Source organism: Manihot esculenta, chromosome 16, assembly GCF_001659605.2.
Source record: "Manihot esculenta cultivar AM560-2 chromosome 16, M.esculenta_v8, whole genome shotgun sequence".
NCBI classification, from domain to species: Eukaryota; Viridiplantae; Streptophyta; class Magnoliopsida; order Malpighiales; family Euphorbiaceae; genus Manihot; species Manihot esculenta.
In genome coordinates this window covers 8120391-8141037 of record NC_035176.2, presented here as the reverse complement: position 1 = coordinate 8141037, position 20647 = coordinate 8120391, and the positions used below count along the sequence as shown (strand labels likewise).

Here is a 20647-nt window from a genome sequence, read left to right as displayed (position 1 = left end):
TAGGTTTTAGGTGATTTTTGAGCAATGTGGCATGTTTGAGTATGCTTGAAGTGTTGTAGTTGGGGTAATTGATGTTTTGAGGCCCCTAGGATCTTGTATGCATGTTTTGGTTGAGTGGTATGCATGATTGGTGAGTTTGGAGGCGAAAATGCACAAAGGAGCCAAGTTTCTGCCCTTTGGCAGAAACCAGGTTCGGCAGCCGAAGGCACTTTCGGCCGCCGAACATGGCTAGGGAGGCAGGCCTTTCGGCTGCCGAAGTTGCCCCCGAAAAGAGACTTTCGTCTCTGTCTGGGACTTTCGGCCGCCGAAGGTGCCGCCGAACCTACCTGAGTTTCGTCTCTGTCCAGGACTTTCGGCCGCCGAAGGTGCCGCCGAAAGTGCCCTGTTCAGCCACTTCATGCATATCTCTATGTGATGTTTTCAGGACGTTTAGGGGGGTTTTTGGGGAATATATTAGAGTTATGTTTATGTATGTTTGGTCCCTCATTGGAGTCCACCTGTGTAGGTTCGGACCCGAGGAACCAAGGACCCCAGCAGTGAGCCAGCTGCTACAGAGTTTGTCAGGGTCAGCCAGAGGTGAGTGGAACTAAACTTAACCTTTTTAAATTAAGAAATGAAATGCTTTTATCATGCTTCATGCATCATGATCATATTATAGGTTGTTTGCATTAGAATGCACGACTATGACGCATTGTATTGTTGTGATAGATGACAGTGGATGGACATTAGGATGATTCATTAGCCTTCTGAATACGAAGTCCTGTGGTGCCCATAATAGGGCCGGGCAATACAAAGTCCTGTGGTGCCCATAATAGGGCCGGGCATGGAGTTGAGGGATTTTTGAATCAGTCCATCCGTGGTGTGATTTATTTGTGCAGTGATGCATTCCATAATAGCATGTTTTAAATATTCTTTTTACAGTTCTACTCACTGGGCATCTAGCTCACCCCTCTCCCCTAACCCCAGGTTTGCAGGTACGGGATAGATAGAGAAGGCAAGACGAGAAAAAGTCATATGTATGTAATAGTTAGTTTGTGGACATGACAATTGTATTATGATGAAATGTAAAAATATTCAGGATGTTATGTAATGAGGTTATTGAGGATAGAGTTGTGCTTGACCATAATGTATTGTTAATCCCTTTTGTATATACATGATCTTATGTTATGATGTTTATGTAAACTAACTCAACACAGGTTGTTTTGCTTTAAGGCTTGATGAGATCCCACAGAGGGACTATGTTATGTATATGATCAGAGTATGCACAGGTTGAGTTAGTTGATGACAGTATGTATGAAGAAAAGTTTTAATTTTATGCATGTTGTTGATCATGTATGGGATTATACAGGTTTACAGGATATATGTCAGGCTTGCTACGGGTCCCGGCGGCCTTAAGTCGACCCGGATCCTAGCGCCGGTAGCGGTCCGGATTTCCGGAGCGTTACACCCTTACTGCCAGGTACTACAACGGGCCACTTTTTATTTCAGATCGTCTATCATTATGCCATGAGTGTTTCTGATATGTTGTAGTCTAGTTCCTCTACCAATCGGTCAGTTTTTTCTCTGAAGCTTTGCTATGTTAGTCCACTTCGCCTTTGCATTCTTGGAAATGTTGCTCGTAATGTGCCTACTTTTTTGAATTGGATGTTTAAGAATGTAGACCTAGACTTTGTTGAATTATTCCTCATGCTTTCTTGAAGTCTATGGTGTGAACTCAACAATTTAATTTTAAATAATGTGACACCAGATGTTGTCCTGGTCATAAATAAAGGTGTTTCTCTTTAAGGGGATTATAAGACATCCAACATTAATCCCTATCCTAATGTTACGACACCAATTCCAGTCCATTGGCAACCTCTTCTGGAAATTTTTTATAAGCTTAACATTGATGCAACATGTTACTGACCTCTAGTGTGGGTTTAAGTGTAACGACCCGGAAACCGGACCGCTACCGGCGCTAGGATCCAGATCGGCATAAGGTCGCCGGGACCCGTAGCAAGCCTAACATACATCCTGTATACCTGTTAAATCCCATACATAATCAAACATATACATAAAACATTAAACTTTTTCTTTCATTTACCAAGTTTAACCTGTGCATGCACAAAGTCATAAACATACAACACCACACTGGAGCCCTCATTAAATGCTCCAATGGGGTAACATATCATACAATAAGCTTGGTTTACATAAAACATTACATAGATCATGTATACAAAAGGGATTAATCATACATACTAGGGTCAAGCACAATTCTAATCCTCAATACAATTCTTTACATTACACTCACTACAAAAATTTACCGGATTAGTAACGGAAATTTCCGTTACTAATTATTAAAAATCCGTTACTAAAAGTATTTTGTAACGGATTAGTAACGGAAAATTTCTGTTACAGTGAACCTCGTTGCTAATGCATTAGTAACGGATTTACCAATCCATTACTAATTTAGTAATGGATTTGTAACGGAAAATCCGTTACTAAATTTGGTTTCCTTTTAGTTGATTTTAGTAACAGATTCAGTTAGTAACGGATTTGTCTGTTACAGAAATCCGTTACTAATTTTGAAAAATCAGTAACGGATTTTCTGTTACTAATCCGTTACTATTTTTAACAGATTAGTAACAACTTAATCCGTTACTAATCCGTTACTATTCATAAAATTATAATAAAATATATAAAATTATATATTCTAACCAGACAATTTAACCTGTAAATACACTTAATTATTACAAGTCATCTCAATAACAAATGTAAAAACCAAATGTTATATATATATCATGAATAAGCTCAAATCCAATATCATATATTATGTAAATCAAATCAAACATATATCCAAAAATCAAGTTGTGCAATTTTAAACTAAAAAATTAACAAATTATTTATTATCCTAGTACATATAAGTAATGAAAAAAACTGCAAATGTGTAGTGTTCTCGTCCTCTTCCTCGTCCTCATCATTAGCTTCATCTGGTTGATCAGGAGGCTGTGTAGAAGTTCCCTCACCAGGAGCTGATAGCTGGCTGCTTTGTCTTTGACTCACGAGCTGCATAAGTAAATCCTTCACTTGTGAGAGCTCAGAGGAAATCCGCACGTTTTGCTCACGCAATAAATGTTCATTATCCTCACGCTCCTGTAGCTTGCGTCTGAGATCAGCCATTTCATCTTGAAGATCCTGATTTTGCTGAGCTGATGTGAAGGCTGTACTAGCAGAACACTTGTTTGGGAAGAAAACTGAAGCCTGTGATCCAAGACCGTACACTCTTCTTTTTTTCTCTCCACCTACTGCCTCAAAGTATAACTGAGCCTCATCAATGCGAGATGCCTCAGTACTGTCATTATCTGTCTGTGATGCTTGCTCTTTCAAAGTCAGAAAGCGGTCCTTAAAAAAAAAAACCCATGTGATATAGCAATATAAACTATAAATCAAATAATTTACTATAAATTTATTTAATTTCTCACATGAATGGATTTTGAGCGTGCATCAACAAACTCTGAGGTACCCTTCTTCTTATAAGTAGCCTCAAATAACTCATGAGGTAAAGGATCTCTGCCTAGCCTTTCACGCTACAAGTTAAATATAAATAGTAATAACATGCTTGAATATAAATTCACAACAAATTGCAAAAAATTTAAAGCATTTGAAAAATTTAAGTGAATATTGAATACTACATACCATCTGTTGTTGATGCCTATACTGAGATATGGATCCTCCACAATGTCTTGATGGGCCAGCGCCTTGTCCACCTGTTTCACTCTTTCTGTTATTTGAGAATTTTTTGCATTTGTTTTGATACTCAGTTGCTCCCCAAGCAGATTGCTATGCATCCATTACTCCTTCCGTCAGTGATAGCCTATTCTCCTTCCCATTCCTTATGCTACACATAAGGCTACGATAGCGCTCAGCAGCTTTCTTTCTCCAAGCTATTTTCATAAGCCGTTCTAATGCCTTCTCCCATAAGAAGTTTTTTTGTAATTACTCACATTTAGCTACAAATAATGCACAGTAAAAATAATCACATATATTGTAAAATTTGTATTACCTTAAATTCTTGCCAATAGAATTCTTTAACCTCTTCTGGTACATTTTTCCAACAAAAGCCATCTGCTACTAACTTTTCCTTGAAGATCAAGGTAATCCGCCTAGCAATCGGATCAGAAGGCTGCATGCTGTAAAAGAATAATTGACAAAAAAATTATTTTGAAATAAGCATAAAAATTAAATGCATAGTTAAAAATACTTATAAATTTTACTCACATTGAGTTTACTAAGGAAATATGTGGTCTGAGCCCTATAGGTCCACAACTACCAGAAGCAGATGCAGATGCAGATGTAGCCGTAGATGCAATAGGTGGCAAACCTATGGGAGCTGAGGCAGTAGCAGATGTGTGCACTGAAGCAGGAATGGATGATGCAGCACCCGGTGTGGATCTCTTACCCTGGTCTGGTCTAGGAATCAAAGCAGTGTGTTGTACCAAATCTTGATTGACATTTTCTGATTCAGTTGTGTGGACACTACCCCTGCCATGGTCTCCTCGACCCCGTGATGAAGATCCACGTCCTCGTCCTCTCATCCTGTACAAATTTACATTAAAAAAATCATATGTAGTTAACATATTTAATAACTAAAAGTAAAAATAGATATCAATTATGTTATACCTTCTATTCACTATCTACATTTAAGTCATCATTATCATCATCATCATCATCATCGTCATCATCTGTTTCTGTTGCTATTATAGTTTCATCTTCATCATTTTCTTCACCATCATCAATTTCAATAACATCCCCAGTTGGATCATTTAATTGTTGTGTTGAATCATCAATTTCTCTAATTATGGCAGTGTGTTCCATTTCATCTTGTTGAAATGGTTCATCAGCAGGTTGTGTATTTTCTTGTGTTGGAAGTTGAATTACAGAACGTGCTTTGACTTTTATAGTAGCCCACCATTCAATTTTATCTCGCTTTAGGCTAGGATACGGAGTATATATCACTTGTATTGCTTGTACTCCCAGCACAAAAGGCTCATATCTATTAAAAGATCGTTTATGATTTACATCGACAAGTTTATATTTACTATAGATCTTTGTGGCTACATTTGGAGTGGGTCAAACCAATTGCATTTGAAAAGTACAACTCACTTGATTGGAAGACCTGGATACTCCAAACGTATAACTTCAAGCAATTGTCTATAGTAATCGATTTCTTCGCTGCTGTAATTTGACCCCTTAATACACACCCCACTGTTCATAGTTGCTCTACTTGCACAATATGACTTCGATTGAAATTTATATCCATTTACCATATATCCATTGTATGATGTCGCACTTCGTAATGGACCCATTGCAAGCGATATGATAAACTTGTTGGATATGTTACTGCACGAATCATGAGCAAAATTGTTGAACCATATAGAGAATTCACTCTCCAATTTGATGTCAATCTGAGAATCATTGACCAACAGATCATTTGAGCGCAATTGATCAATGTAAATGCTGGAAAAACCTCAACTCCATTAGAAAAAGTAATTTAAGAACATAATATATAAATTACTTATTTACGATAACTTACTCAATAAGGGTTTCACTTCTGGACAATTTAATAATATGTACACTTGTGCTGCTTTATACTCATCCTCCATAAGATATCTGGTTGTCCCTTTTCCTATTGGTCGACCGGACTGCATGAAGATTGATAGATTGCCTTCATAATTTTCAGTACTTTATGAAATATCAACATTCCTTGGCACTTTTCGATGTCTAGTTTGGACATACGATTCAAAGTAATGTGCACAAAATGAAGTTGCTTCTTCTACTAGGTATGCATTACATATTGATCCCTCGACTCTAGCTTTATTTCTGACATTATTCTTAAGCCGTCGCAGATATCTATAAAATATATGACCAACATTAGTAAACATTATTAAATAACTTAATTAAAGTGAAGTTAAAAGAACTTACTGTTCAAAAGGATACATCCATCGATATTGCACTGGACCTGCCAGCCATGCTTCATATGCTAGATGGACAGGGAGGTGTTCCATACAATCAAAGAACCTTGGAGGGAAAACACGCTCAAGCTTGCATATGATTAAAGGAATTTCACCATGCAACCGCAACATATCACTCTCACTTATAGTGGTAGATGTTAATTCCTTAAAAAAATTACTCAACTCTGTTAAGGGCTGCCACACATTTGACGGAAGCAACTCACGAAATGCAATTGGCATAATCCGCTGCATGAAGACATGACAATCATGACTCTTCATCCCAAACATCTTCAGCTTCTTCATATCAATACACGCCCCATATTAGAAACATATCCATCGGGAAACTTTAGATTTTTCAACCAATCACATAACACTTGCTTACTTTGCTTATCTAGAGTATAACAAGCTTTTGGATATCTCCCAGTGACTTGATCCATTTCCAACTCTGGCCGATTGCATATCACATTTAGGTCTGCCCTTGGCTTAGCATTATCCTTTGTCTTTCCCTCAACACTCATTATAGTGTTGATTATATTTTCAAAGAAATTTTTCTCAATGTGCATTACATCAAGATTGTGCCGAATCAAATTACTTTTCCAATACGGTAAATCCCAAAAGATACTTCTTTTTCTCCAACCGCATTGCTTTGATAGACGGGAATTTATTTCAAATGCATCTTCATCTATAACTCTCTTAAACCCCAATTCATCAATCTGTTTCAGTACTTCTTCACCAGAAATTGGTGGTTTAGCTTTCTTAGTAACAGATACATTCTTCCTAAAAGTTATTTTGTTTCTTCTAAAAGAATGGCTAGGAGGTAAAAATTTACGATGATTATCAAACCATGATTGCTTACCTCCTCTTGTCAATGTGAACGCATCACTATCTTCCATGCAATAAGGACAAGCGATCCGTCCTGCAGTGCTCCATCCAGATAATATAGCATAAGCAGGAAAATCACTTATAGTCCACAGTAAAGAAGCTTGCAAGTTGAAATTTTCTTTATTGAATGCATCATATGTTTCAACTCCATTATCCCATAAATCTTTCAGCTCAGTTACTAGGGGTTGTAAATACATATCCAACTTATCTTTTGGATTTCTAGGCCCTGGGACAAGTATAGTGAGAAACATATACTCACCTTTCATGCATAACCATGGAGGTAAGTTGTACGGTGTCAGTATGACAGGCCATGATGAATATTGCTGACCAGATTGTCCAAAGGGTTGAAAACCATCGGTGCACAGTCCTAGACGGACATTACGTTTCTCAGCACTGAAATGAGGCCAATTGTTATCAAAAACCTTCCATGCATGCGAGTCAGTTGGATGATGCATTAAATCATCATCAGTCCCATGATTGGCGTGCCAAGTCATATCCTTGGCTGTAGCATTAGATGCGTACAACCTTTGTAGTCTAGGTGTGATTGGCATGTAATACATTTTACTATAAGCAACTTGGGTTTTACTAGAGCTCTGACTATTTCGCAATCGTTTATACCTCGGATGATCACACACCTTGCACCTGAGCAATTCATTATCCTCACCCCAATATATCATACAACCATTTAAGCAACTATGAATCTTCTGAATTGGTAATTCCAAGCCTTCAAGTAATTTCTTTGTAGAGTAGAAATTATCAGTAAACAAATTATCAGTAGGTAAAATTTCTTTGATGAATTGGCAAATATTGTCAAAGCAACGTTCAGACAAATGATGTTCAGATTTGATATTCAATATCCTTGCCATAGCTGACAATTGTGAATGATTTTCACAACCTGGCCACAATTCCTGATTAACAGCGGCCAACATGTCATACAATCTCTGAGTAGATTGATTTGGAGGCTCATTACTAATTGATGGGGAGAAACTAGGTCCTGCTGCATCTACAACTAGTTGTTCATAAGCATTAGAGAATTCACCATGTTGATATTCCACATTGTAAGTGTTGTCAGTCGAATCATTACTTCTCCCATGGACCACATTGTAGTTTTGAATTTCGCCATGCAAATACCATACATAATAGTCTCTAACAAACCCATATTTCATGGGATGAAACCTAACTGTATTCTCATCTTCAAAACTCCGATTTTGGCACTTAAATCGATTACATGGACACCTAATTAATTCTCCATTCAAACAGTCTGGAAACTGTTTGGCAGCTGCTATGAATTCATTTAATCCTTCAAGGAATAAAGGATTTAGTAGACTATCTTTTAGTCTTGCATACATCCAACCTCTATCAGAATGCATATTGTACTTATTGTACCTAGAATATATAAAAGTAAATAAAAAATTGGTCAGAACGACATCCTAATCTAAAAAAATTGAAATCAAGATATTAGCTCTATTTAATATCTGAATGACATGAGGCGTAAAAAATTCAAATTAAGATCAAGATGTTAGCTCTATTTAACCTAATTACTAAAATCAAAAGTTTGTACAGTTTTCTTTGCTGAGCAACAAGGCAATATTTATACTTAAGGATACGTCTATAGAGATCTGTTCAATAGTTGATCCATGCACTCATTATATACAGTTTAATTAGTCATGAAAAAATCTCGATATCAAGCTTATATTAGGCTCACCCTATATTTAATTCCTTGTGAACTTCATTTTGCATCGTATCTAAGTGCTAACATACATCATAGCATAATTAGGACAAGAAATTTGTAAATGTACTCTAGTCTAACTTAATTAACAAAGAAATACAAACAAATTATTTTCACAACTTAAGTTGTTCAAGAATTGCCTATATGGGAGTAAATTGCAAATAAAGAGTAAATGAAATGGAGACATGCATGCAAAAAGCACAAAAAGAGGGGAATAACCATAGCTAAAAAATGAAATTCCTTAACTTTGCAAATAAGAAAGCAGAAGTACAAGTCTAATATTTCCATAAAAATCTAAGAGTCAATAAGCCTTCAAAGCTAATCACCATGTTTCTAAACTATTGCCAGCTATAAGACATGTCATGCGTGTTAGACTTTTGTAATATTGTATTCTTTTCGGTGGCATGTCATCTCTTACTTTAATTTCTTTATCATCTTTATTCATTTAACATTCCTCTGGAATATAATTTAATTTTAGTTTTATAAGCTGAAAATATATGTAGTTAAATAAAAAAATAATTAAAATTTATTTTATACTAATTATAACAATATTATAAATTAAATTCTAGTTTTTGTAGCAATAAATATATATATATATTGCACTAAAAATTATTAGCAAAGAATTAGTATGATTAGCTATTGTTTTATGTATCTGTTGACAAAGATACTATGCTTCTTAATTTAGTTTAAAAGAGTCAAAAAAAAAAAAAATCTGAAAAAAAATTTTCATTTTATTACTTTTAAAATTTTATTCCAGATTATATTAAAAAATGAAGTTATCCATTGTAAATTTATTTTTTTAAAAAAAGCACATAGCTTTGCCTTATACTAAAAGATCATGAAACACAATACAAAATAGTTCTCGAGGCAAACAAACCAGCCAATTATGAGCAAATTTGTCTTTGGAACTGAATTTAGCTATAAACTCTGCTGCTTTATTAGCAATGCTATTGATACAAGAGAAACTGATAAAATGAAAGGAGTTAGAAAGGTGTTTTATGGCTAGAACAATGGCCTTAATATCCCAAGGGTAACTTTCTGAACAACCATTCAAAGTAGAAATTAAAATTTCTGAATCAGTTTCTAAGATAATAGATTGAAAGCTCCATTTCATAGGTTAGTGGCCTAGATTCATTGGCTGGAGTAGGCTTAAGACAAAGCTCACATGATCTTGTCTTCCAAGCAATGGGTTGTAGTAAATTTTTTGCTTCATTGTGTTGTTGGACAATAGGCCTACATGCACAACTAGTGAGAAGAGCCAATGGAGGACCATCAAAAGATTGGAAATAGAGAGATAGATACTCGACGATGATTTAGATGCAACAAAGAACAAGTACCACTTGGATACTGGACATGCTTAAGACAATACGTTATGGGAATGCTTTCAAAGGAAGAGGAAGAAACAGACACGAAGTAGAGCCTAGCATTCAAAGAAAATGCCTGATTTTGTTTGTGATCCATCACATATAGATAAACTGATTTGTGAAAAAAAAAGGAGAAATCTGAGTTGATACAGGTAGAAAAGAGATTATTTTTGGGGTCTACTTGGGACTTGGTCCATGAGGGTATCACATGGTCTGGTCTCCCAATCACTGCGCTATAGGGGACCTAAGGATGAGCAACAGAGATCAACATCAAGCCCTACAGCTGCAGGGACAAACCAATGCAGGAGAAGCTAAAGATTGGAGATGAACAGTAAATTAATGCTGATATAGATGCTCAATTGTGTGAACCCTCCTAGATTGGAACATATTTTGTAGGTCAGGGAGACACTTGGGACATCTAATTCAGTTTCTTGTCCATACATATATAATGAAGGGAAGACATGAAGTATTTTATAATTTCAAGAGGAGAAAACGACTCAAAATTTTCAAAACATTTGTAAGTTAGGAACAAATGAAATCCTGAAACTAAGGACTAGTACTTGGTTTTGGAGCAGTTAGACAGTTGAAGTTCATAGGACTAACCATTGTTATTTCTTAACCCCTGAGATTGGTGCAGCTCCACATGCCTTTTTTGACCTATTAAATCTCATAAAATCAAGTTACTTCCTATAATGAAAAGATAGAAATGGGAGTGCTAAACGATATCTGTTCTGTAGTTTTAGAAAGAGCAAGAATGCTGTAAAACAGTAAGCCTAAAGCTTAGGCATCTGTTAACTCAAGAATTGTCTTCCACAAAATTGTTAACTCAAAGGCTTAACGCAGACAACAAATCCAGAATAACAAGAATTGCCATTCAGCTCTATTAGGCACCATGTAATACCCGGCTAGACTCCGGTATCGGAATTCCTACCGTCCGGTGGAATCTCGGATGTCGGAGACCCCTAGATGGGTAAAACTATGTTTTTATGAAATGTTTTAATGCTTTTGATGATTTTAAGTAAAAAGGGAATGAGTTTTTAGAATAAAAACACCCTTGGAGGAAACTCAGGTTCGGCCGCCGAAACTCAAAGTTCGGCCGCCGAACATGCATGCTTTTCGGGTGAGCCTTAGGCCCCCGAAGGCATAAGTGAGGGAAGCCCAGGTTCGGCCGCCAAACCTCAAGTTCGGCCGCCGAACATGGCATGCATGCGGAGGCACGTTCGGCTCCCGAATGTGGCCTGACCAGCCACTATAAAAGAGCCCCTTAGCCGAAATGGGCGAGCTTTCTCCCCATTTTCGGCCAAGGTGAGCCCTTCCGCCGTTCCTCACCATTCTTGAGTTCTTTCCTTCAAATCTTTCAAGATTTTCACAAGTTTTTACGTTGTTTTGAAGATTTTCGAGTTTAAAGCAAGTTTTGGAGCTTTGAGGTTCAAGAACTCAAAATCTCCCACCTCCGAGTTTAGGACGTCTCTCCCTCGATCTTCAAGAGGTAAGAGCCAATCTTAAGCCCATTTCATGTTTAAAGTAAGTTTTATGCAAGATCTATGGGGTAGAATGCATGTTTAGCTCATAGTTAGGTTTTTGAGTTAATGTTATGTTTTGAGCAATGTATGTTGGATTTGTGTTGTTGTTGTGTGTTGTAGTTGGGGTTTAAGTTAGTTTGAAGCCCCTAGGAGCCAATGTATGTATATTTGCATGGTTTGGATGAGTTATATGCATGTTGGAATGGAAAGGAGAAGTTTTTGTGCAAGGGAGCCAAGTTTCTGCCCTTTGGCAGAAACCAGGTTCGGTAGCCGAAGGACTTTCGGCCGCCGAACATGGCTTGGGAGGCAGGCCTTTCGGCTGCCGAAGTTGCCCCCGAAAAGAGACTTTCGTCTCTGTCTGGGACTTTCGGCCGCCGAAGGTGCCGCCGAACCTGCCCTGTTCTGCCTTCCTTTGCATGTTTTTACATGATTGTTTTGAGGTGTTTTAGGGGGTTTTTGGGGGATGTTTTTAGAGTTATGTTCTAGTTATTTGGTCCCTCATTTGAGTCCACCTGTGTAGGTTCGGACCCGAGGAACTGAGGACCTCAGCAGTGAGTCAGCTGCTTCAGTCAGTGTCTGAGCTAGCCGAGGTGAGTGGAATGACTCTTATGCTTTTAAATAAGTAAATAAATTAGTTTTGAGCATGTTCATGCATCACGGATGCCATGTGATATTTTAGGATGCTTGCATTAGAAATCACGAATATGTTGCATTGCATAATATGTTGTTGATGTGGATGAATGTTGAATGATCCATTAGCCCTCATATGTTATGACATGATGATATGATATGGAAGTCCAGGTGTGGCCTGCACTACGCCCCTGGCACTATGTAAGAGAAAGACCGGATGTGGCCTGCACTACGCCCCCGGCATCATGGATTATGTATGTTATGTTATGTTATGTATAAGAGAAAGACCAGGTGTGGCCTGCACTACGCCCCTGGCATGATTGGATTATGTAGAGGGCTAAATGGTGACAAGTTCATCCTTGATATGATTAGTTGTGATGTGATGCATTTCATGTTATCATATGTTTTAAATGCTTTACTATTCTGCTCACTGGGCTCTAGTAGCTCACCCCTCTCCCAAATTCCCCAGGTTTGCAGGTACGGGTTAGATAGAGAAGTCAAGAAGAGTAATGAAGTCATACGTATGTAATAGTTAGAATGTGGACATGACAGATTGTATAATGATGTATAGATATGTAATGTAATGACATTGAGGTTAGAAGTGTGCTTGACCATAGTATAATGTAATCCCTTTTTGAAACATGATCTTAATGCTATTGATATCCATGTTTAGCCAACTCAACACTTGTTATGCCACCCATTGGGGGCATTGATGAGATCCCACAGAGGGGTCAAGTTTATGATTATGTATATGTTCAGTGCATGCACAGGTTGAGTTTGGTGTATGATAGAATGTATGAAAGAAAAGTTTTTAAATTTTTAGGTATAATTGTTGATCATGTATGGGATTAAACAGGTTTATAGGTTGCATGTCAGGCTTGCTACGGGTCCCGGCGGCCTTAAGCCGATCTGGATCCTAGCGCCGGTAGCGGTCCGATTTTCGGGTCGTTACACACCAAGTCAGCAGCAATATCCTAAGCTTGTAAATCTTTTGATATCACTTCTTCCACGTCAATTTTTTTTTTCTCAGTTTGGTTACTGGTTTCCAAATCAAGGGAACAGATAACAATTTCAGAATAGAACAGATAGTCATAAATCCAGAGAAGAACAGAACATACAAATCGTAGGGGAATCAATCCAGAATAACAAATCCAAAACACGAGCATATCTTGTTTTTTTTTTGGGGAAATCTAAAACAAAGTAGAATAACAAATCCAAAACACGAGCAGAATAACAAATCCAAAATAACAAAAGTAAATCTTAAAGAATGAAAATAGAGTACCTGGAGAATGGAAAATGCAGATCTTAAAGAAGAGAATAATAAACGAGCAGTAGATGCGATGTACCAACGGGAGGGGAGGGACGACAACAGTGCCTTTAGAAGGGAAGCTGGGATGTACCGACGATGATGGAGGGAAGGTGAGATGTACTGACGATGATGGAGAAGCTGGGATGTACCAATGACGACGAAAAATTTGGGCGATGTACCGACGACGACGATAAATTTGGGCGATGTACCGACGACGATCAATTTGGGCAACGATGTCAATGGGTCCAAGAGGGAAGCTGAGATTGATGGGGAGAGAATCAGGGATTTTGAGGCGAGAATTAGGGATTTTGTTAATGAAAGCTCAGAAATGTGAATAACGGGAGGGAGAAAGAGGGAAATCCTCAAATTAGTAATTTTACGTTAGTAACAGATCTAATCCATTACTAACTGTTAAGTTAGCAACAGATATTACAATCCGTTACTAAAATACGTAAACAAATTGCATTTCAGTAACGGATTTGGATATCCGTTACTATACAATGAAAATCAAAACCATTTAGTAACAGATTAGTATCTGTTATAAAAATTAGTAACAAATTAGTAATGGATTTGGTAATCCGTTACTAATTTATTTCCTACACTAATATCCGTTACTAATCCATTATTATTTAGAAACCGATATTATCCGTTACTAATTTTCGTTATTGATCCGCTTTTATCTTGTGGTGACTACATTACTATACTTTACAATACAATGTCTTTCTCATGTCCACAGCTAGCTATTATATAAAACATGACTTTACTCTTGATGACTTTCTGATCTATCCCATACCTGCAAACCTGGAGGATTAAGGGAATGGGGTGAGCTACTAGAGCCCAGTGAGCAGAATAGTATAAACATTAAATTAAAATTCATGCTTTCATGAAATGCATCACATCACAGACAAATCACATTAAGGATGAACTTGTCACCAATAGCCCTCTACATTTCCATTAGTGCCAGAACGTGGAATGGGTCATGGTCTTTCTCTTACATAACATATCATAACATTCCAAAGTGCCAGGGACGTAGAATGAGTCTTCCTGGACTTCCATACCGTATCATCATCATATCATACCTTATAGTTTCATACAAGGGCTAAGGGATCGTCCAATGTTCATCCACATCAACAACATAATATGCAATGCAACATATTCGTGAATTCTAATGCAAACAACCTAATATATATCATGGCATTCCTGATGCGTGAATCATGCTAAAGCTTTCATTATTTGCGTTGAAACATAAAGAGTCATTCTACTCACCTCAGGCTAGCTCTGACAAGACACTGAAGCAGCTATCTTACTACTGGGGTCTTCGGTTCCTCGGGTCCGAACCTACACAGGTGGACTCAAATGAGGGACCTGTAACGACCCGAAAAATCGGACCGCTACCGGCGCTAGGATCCAGATCGGCATAAGGCCGCCGGGACCCGTAGCAAACCTGACATGCATCCTGTAAACCTGATTAATCCCATACATGATCAACAAAATACATAAAAATTTGAACTTTTCTTTTACCAAGCTCAACCTGTGCATGCCCATAAACATATACATATACATAAACATAAACATAAACATAAACCCCATATTGGAGCTCTCAACAAATACTCCAATGGGGCATCTCATCATACACAAGCTTGTTGGAACATAAACGTCATGAAATATAGATCATGTATACCAAAAGGGATCACCATACACATAGGGTCAAGCACAACCTCTAATCCTCAATATCATTTTTACATAACATAACTATTCATAACTTTACATCATTTTACAATTCATCATGTCCACATTCTAGCTATTTCATACACATAACTTCATCCATCTTGACTTCTCTATCTAGCCCGTACCTGCAACCCTGGGGGATTAGGGAAAGGGGTGAGCTACTAGAGCCCAGTGAGCAGAATAGTAAAACATTTAAAATACATGCTATCATGGAATGCAACACAACACAAACATTTCACATCAAGGATGGACATGACCACCAAAAATTCCTCCAGAGTCAGTATGCCTGGCCCGGCCAGGTCTTACAACCTTCGTATGCCTGGCCCGGCTAGGTCTTACAACCTCTGGATGCCTGGCCCGGCCAGGTCTTACATCATCTGCATGCCCTACCCGGCCGGGTCTTACAACAGCTCTAGGACTATTGGGGTCGCCTTGGTCCATCCACATCATCATAGTCATCATATTATGCAATGCGTCATATTCGTGGAACTAGTGCAATCAACCTACTACATATCATCATGATGCATGAACATGCTTTAGGCATTTGATTTCATAAAATAAAGATTTAGTTTAATTCTACTCACCTCTGACTAGCTCTGACAATGACTGAAGCAGTTGACTCACTGCTGGGGTCCTCATGTAATACCCGGCTAGAGTCCGGCATCGGAATTCTACTTTTCGGTGGAGTTCGGGATGTCGGAAGTCTCTAGAAGGGTTAGATTTATGTTTTTCTATCATGTTTTGCTATGTTTATCAAGTTTTATGCATAAGGAAATGAGTTTTTGAGTGAAATGAACCAAGGCAGAAAAGCCAGGTTCGGCCGCCGAAGTTGAGGTTTGGCCGCCGAACATGCATGGCTTTCGGTTTCACGTGTGGCCGCCGAAGGTGGTCTGGCCAGCCACCTATAAATGGCCCTCAGTCGGTTGAAGCGGTAAGAACACCGTTTCTTTTGTGTTCTGAGGTGAGATCCTGCCCTTTATGAGTCTTTCTTCATGTTTTCATTAAATCATGCAAAGATTTGATTAGTTTTCATGATTATTTGAAGGTTTTAAGTGAAAAACTCAAAGTTGTGAAGTTTGGAGAGTTTGAAGAAGAGTTGCTCCAAAACTCCACGTTAGGATCCTTCATCTACTTGTTTTCACGAGGTAAGTGAAGATCCTAAGCTTGTTTTTATGTTTTCTGAAGGTTTTATGGGGTTTATAGAGAGAGTTGCATGAATAGGTTAAAAAGAGAGGTTTTGATGATTTTGTGCATAGAGCTTGTTTCTGTGTTGTTTGTGTTGTATGTTTGGGGTTTTTAGGTAGTTTTTGACCCCTTTGAGCATATACATGAGTGTATGCAAGTGGAGGAAGTGTGGTGTGCCGTTGGAGAGGAGTTTGGTGCATTTGGCGAGAGGCAGGGCAAGTTTCTGCCCTGCTGATGAACTCAGGTTCGGCTGCCGAAGGTACATTCGGCCGCCGAACCCCTGAAGAGGTGTGAGGAGGTGGCTTCGGCTGCCCAAGCTTGCCCCCGAGCTTTTGGACTTTCGGCTCTGGAGGGAAGTTCGGCCGCCGAAGGTGCCACCGAAGGTTAGAGACTTTCGTCTCTGGAGTGCCTTTTGGCCCCCGAAACTTGCCCCCGAAAGGGTTCGGCAGCCGAAAGTGGAAGTTCGGCCGCTGAAGGTGCTTGAGTTTCGTCTCTGGAGAGGACTTTCGGCCGCCGAAAGTGTTCTGTCCAGCCTTCTTTTGCATGCTTTGCATGGATAGTTGAGTGAGTTTAAGGGGTTTCTTGGGGAGTTTAGGCGAGTTGTTCATAAGCTTGTTTGGTCCCTCATTTGCGTCCATCTGTATAGGTACAGACCAGAGGAACCAGAGAGAGCAGCAGTGAGTACTGCTCCAGAGTTTCAGAGCCTGCAGAGTTAGTCAGTACAGATAGCCAGATAGCCAGAGGTGAGTGGAACGAAACTTAAATCTTTTACTTGCACAATGGAATGTTTTAGCATATCTCATGCATCTTGATTATGCCATAGGTTGATTGCATTAGTATCCACGAATATGTTGCATTGCACCGTTATTTGATGATGTGAGTGAATGCTGAATGATCCAATAGTCTCAGACAGGAAGTCCAGGAGCCTTTGACTACGCCCTGGCAATGGTAAGTACAGAGGTGTTATATACACATATATCTATATGACAGGAAGACCAGGTGCTCGATTCTACGCCCTGGCACAGAGTTACTGGGACTATGTGGTGACAGGTTTACTCTTGATGTGGTTTGTCTGTGTTATGACGCATTCCATGAGATCATATTTTAATGAATTATTTTACTATTCTACTCACTGGGCTATAGAGCTCATCCCACTCCCTTAACCCCAGTTTTGCAGGTTCAGTGTACAGTGTACAGGGCAAGTCAGCAGAGCATAGAAAGAGTAAAGAGAAATGTACTAGTGTAGAATGGACATGTAATATTAAAGAGATGTAATAGTTATGTTTTCAGTTACAGATGTGCTTGACTTAGTAGTTTGTGTTGTAAATCTATTGTTATGTACATGGTCTGTCTATGTATATGTTTTACTGAGTATGTGAAAAACCAGGCTTAACAGGTATGAGGTTAACCCATCTAGAGCAAGCTCTAGTCAGGGGTACAGAGTACAGAGTACAGCGTACAGAGTACAGAGATACTGCATGCACAGGTTAAGCCTTGGTTCAGAAAAGAGTTTTTATTTTCACAGAAAATGTATGATCATGTATGAGATTACAGGGACACAGAGAGTATAGCAGGCTTGCTACGGGTTCTGGCGGCCTTAAGCCGACCGGAATCCTAGCGCCGGTGATGGTCCATTTTGGGGTCGTTACAGATTGGTATCAGAGCCCTAGGTTCACATGATCGGACCTATAGAGACAGTGTCGGGCTCATAGAGGTTAGAAGTGGTCAAGCACAATAGGAAATCATGTCCATTAGGATAGGGTCTTGAGTCCTATCTGTGATATGTCATGAGTTTTGCATGTGCATGACTGATATGTGATGTTTATGTGCTAAAGTGCTATGTTATGTGTAATACCCGGCTAGACTCCGGTATCGGAATTCCTACCGTCCGGTGGAATCTCGGATGTCGGAGGCCTCTAGTAGGGTAGAATCATGTTTTCATAAAATGTTTTGAGGTATTTCATGGTTTTAAGTAAAATGGAAATGAGTTTTTGCATAAAAACAACCTTGAAGGAAAACTCAGGTTCGGCCGCCGAATCTCAAGTTCGGCCGCCGAACATGCATGCCTTCGGGAGCGCCTTTAGGCCCCCGAAAGCATAAGTGAGGAAAGTCCAGGTTCGGCCGCCGAACATGGCATGCATGTGGAGGCACGTTCGGCCCCCGAACGTGGCCTGGCCAGCCACTATAAAAGGGTCCCTTAGCCGAAAACGGGCGAGCTTTTTCCCCATTTCCGGCCAAGGTGAGTTCTCCGCCACCCCTCACCGATCTTGAGTCTTTTCCTTCAGATCTTTCAAGTTTTTCACTAGTTTTCATCTTGTTTTGAAGATTTCCAAGTTTTGAGCAAGTTTTAGAGCTTTGAGGTTCAAGAACTCAAATCTCTTCCAACTTCAAATTAGATCGCCTCCACCCTCGATCTTCAAGAGGTAAGAGTCGATCTCTAGCTTACATTATGTTTTAAACAAGTTTTAAGTGGATCTATGGAGTAGAATGCATGTTTAGCTCATAGTTAGGTTTATGGGTTTTATTTGTGTTTTTGAGCAATGTGAGTTGCTTGTGTGTTGTAGTTGGGGTTCTTGATGGTTTGATGCCCCTAGGAACTTGTATGTTTGCTTGTGTATGCTTGGGAATGTTGTAGAATAGGTTTATGCATGATTGGTTAGTTTTGGAGGCATAAATGCATAGGGGAGCTGAGTTTCTGCCATTCTGGGCGAAACCAGGTTCGGCAGCAGAAGGAACTTTCGGCCGCCGAACATGCTTGTGGAGGCAGCCTTCGGCTGCCGAAGCTTGCCCCCGAAAGGAGACTTTCATCTCTGTCTGGCACTTTCGGCCGCCGAAGGTGCCGCTGAACATGCATGAGTTTCGCCTCTGTCTGGGAGTTTCGGCCGCCGAAGGTGCCGCCGAACCTGCCTGACTTTCGGCTCTAGAGGGACTTTCGGCCGCCAAACCTGCCGCCGAAAGTGCCCTGTCCAGCCCTTTCTTGCATGTTTTTCTATGTTTATTCCATGATGTTTTAGGGGGTTTTTGGGGGATAGTTTAGAGTTATGTTCATGTATGTTTGGTCCCTCATTTGAGTCCACCTGTGTAGGTTCGGACCCGAGGAACCGAGGACCCCAGCAGTGAGTCTGTTGCCCCAGTGTCTGGTCAGAGCTATCCAGAGGTGAGTGGAATAACCTATTATGTTTTAAAGCCAAGAATGAACTTTTTAGCATGTTTCACGCATCATGAATGCCATGTGATGAATTAGGTTGCTTGCATTAGAATTCACGAATATGTTGCATTGCATATTTTTATGTTGATGTGGATGAATGTTGGATGATCCATAGCCCTCGATCTATGATATGACGATGTGATATGTACGGTATGGAAAGTAAGACCAGTGGGACCCATTCTACGTTCGCTGGCACTATGTAAGAGAAAGACCAGGACCCATTCTACGTTCTGGCACAGTTGGACACTATTACGTTATGATATGTAAGGGAAAGACCAGGACCCATTCTACGTTCTGGCACAGTTGGACTATGTAGAGGGCTATTGGTGACAAGTTCATCCTTGATGTGATTAGCTGTGATGTGATGCATTCCATGATCCATATGATTTAAATGTTTTTTTATTATTCTGCTCACTGGGCTCTAGTAGCTCACCCCTCTCCCATTTCCCCAGGTTTGCAGGTACAGGGTAGACCAGGAGGTTTACAAGAGTAATGAAGTCACGTATATGTAATAGATAGTGTGGACATGATAATTGTATTAATGTTATGTAAAAGTACAGTTTCAGTCATGTAATGATATTGAGGATTAGATATTGTGCTTGACATTGTGTATGAGGTATCCCTTTTATTACATGATAAAAAATGTCTTATAATGTTTATGAAAGCCAACTCATCTTATGATGTATCGCCCATTGGGGCATTGATGAGATCCCACAGAGGGGTCATGATTATGATCATGACTATGTACATGTATGTTCAGGTTGAGTTGGATGTTTTAAGGAAAAGTTTTAAATTTTTATGTATGTTCTTGATCATGTATGGGATTAAACAGGTTTTCAGGATGTATGTTAGGCTTGCTACGGGTCCCGGCGGCCTTAAGCCGACCTGGATCCTAGCGCCGGTAGCGGTCCGATTTTCGGGTCGTTACAGAATGGTATCAGAGCCCTAGGTTCATAGGATCGGACCTAGAGTGTCGGGCTCATAGATGTTCTAGAAGGTCAAGCACAATAGGAAGATCATGTCCACTAGGATAGGATGAGGAGTCCTGTCTTGTATGATGATGTGTAATGCCATGATTATATACATGTGCATTGATGCT

The 20647-nt window shown here is 39.3% G+C and overlaps 1 protein-coding gene across 1 annotated transcript; it reads right to left on the bottom strand.

The window, feature by feature from the left end:
- Window positions 1-6289: 6289 nt before the first annotated feature.
- LOC122722070 lies at window positions 6290-8242 on the bottom strand. The gene has a single exon (XM_043951720.1). It carries the CDS (start codon window positions 8240-8242, stop codon window positions 6290-6292), a length of 1953 nt encoding a protein of 650 aa, XP_043807655.1.
- Between the last annotated feature and the right edge of the window lie 12405 nt (window positions 8243-20647).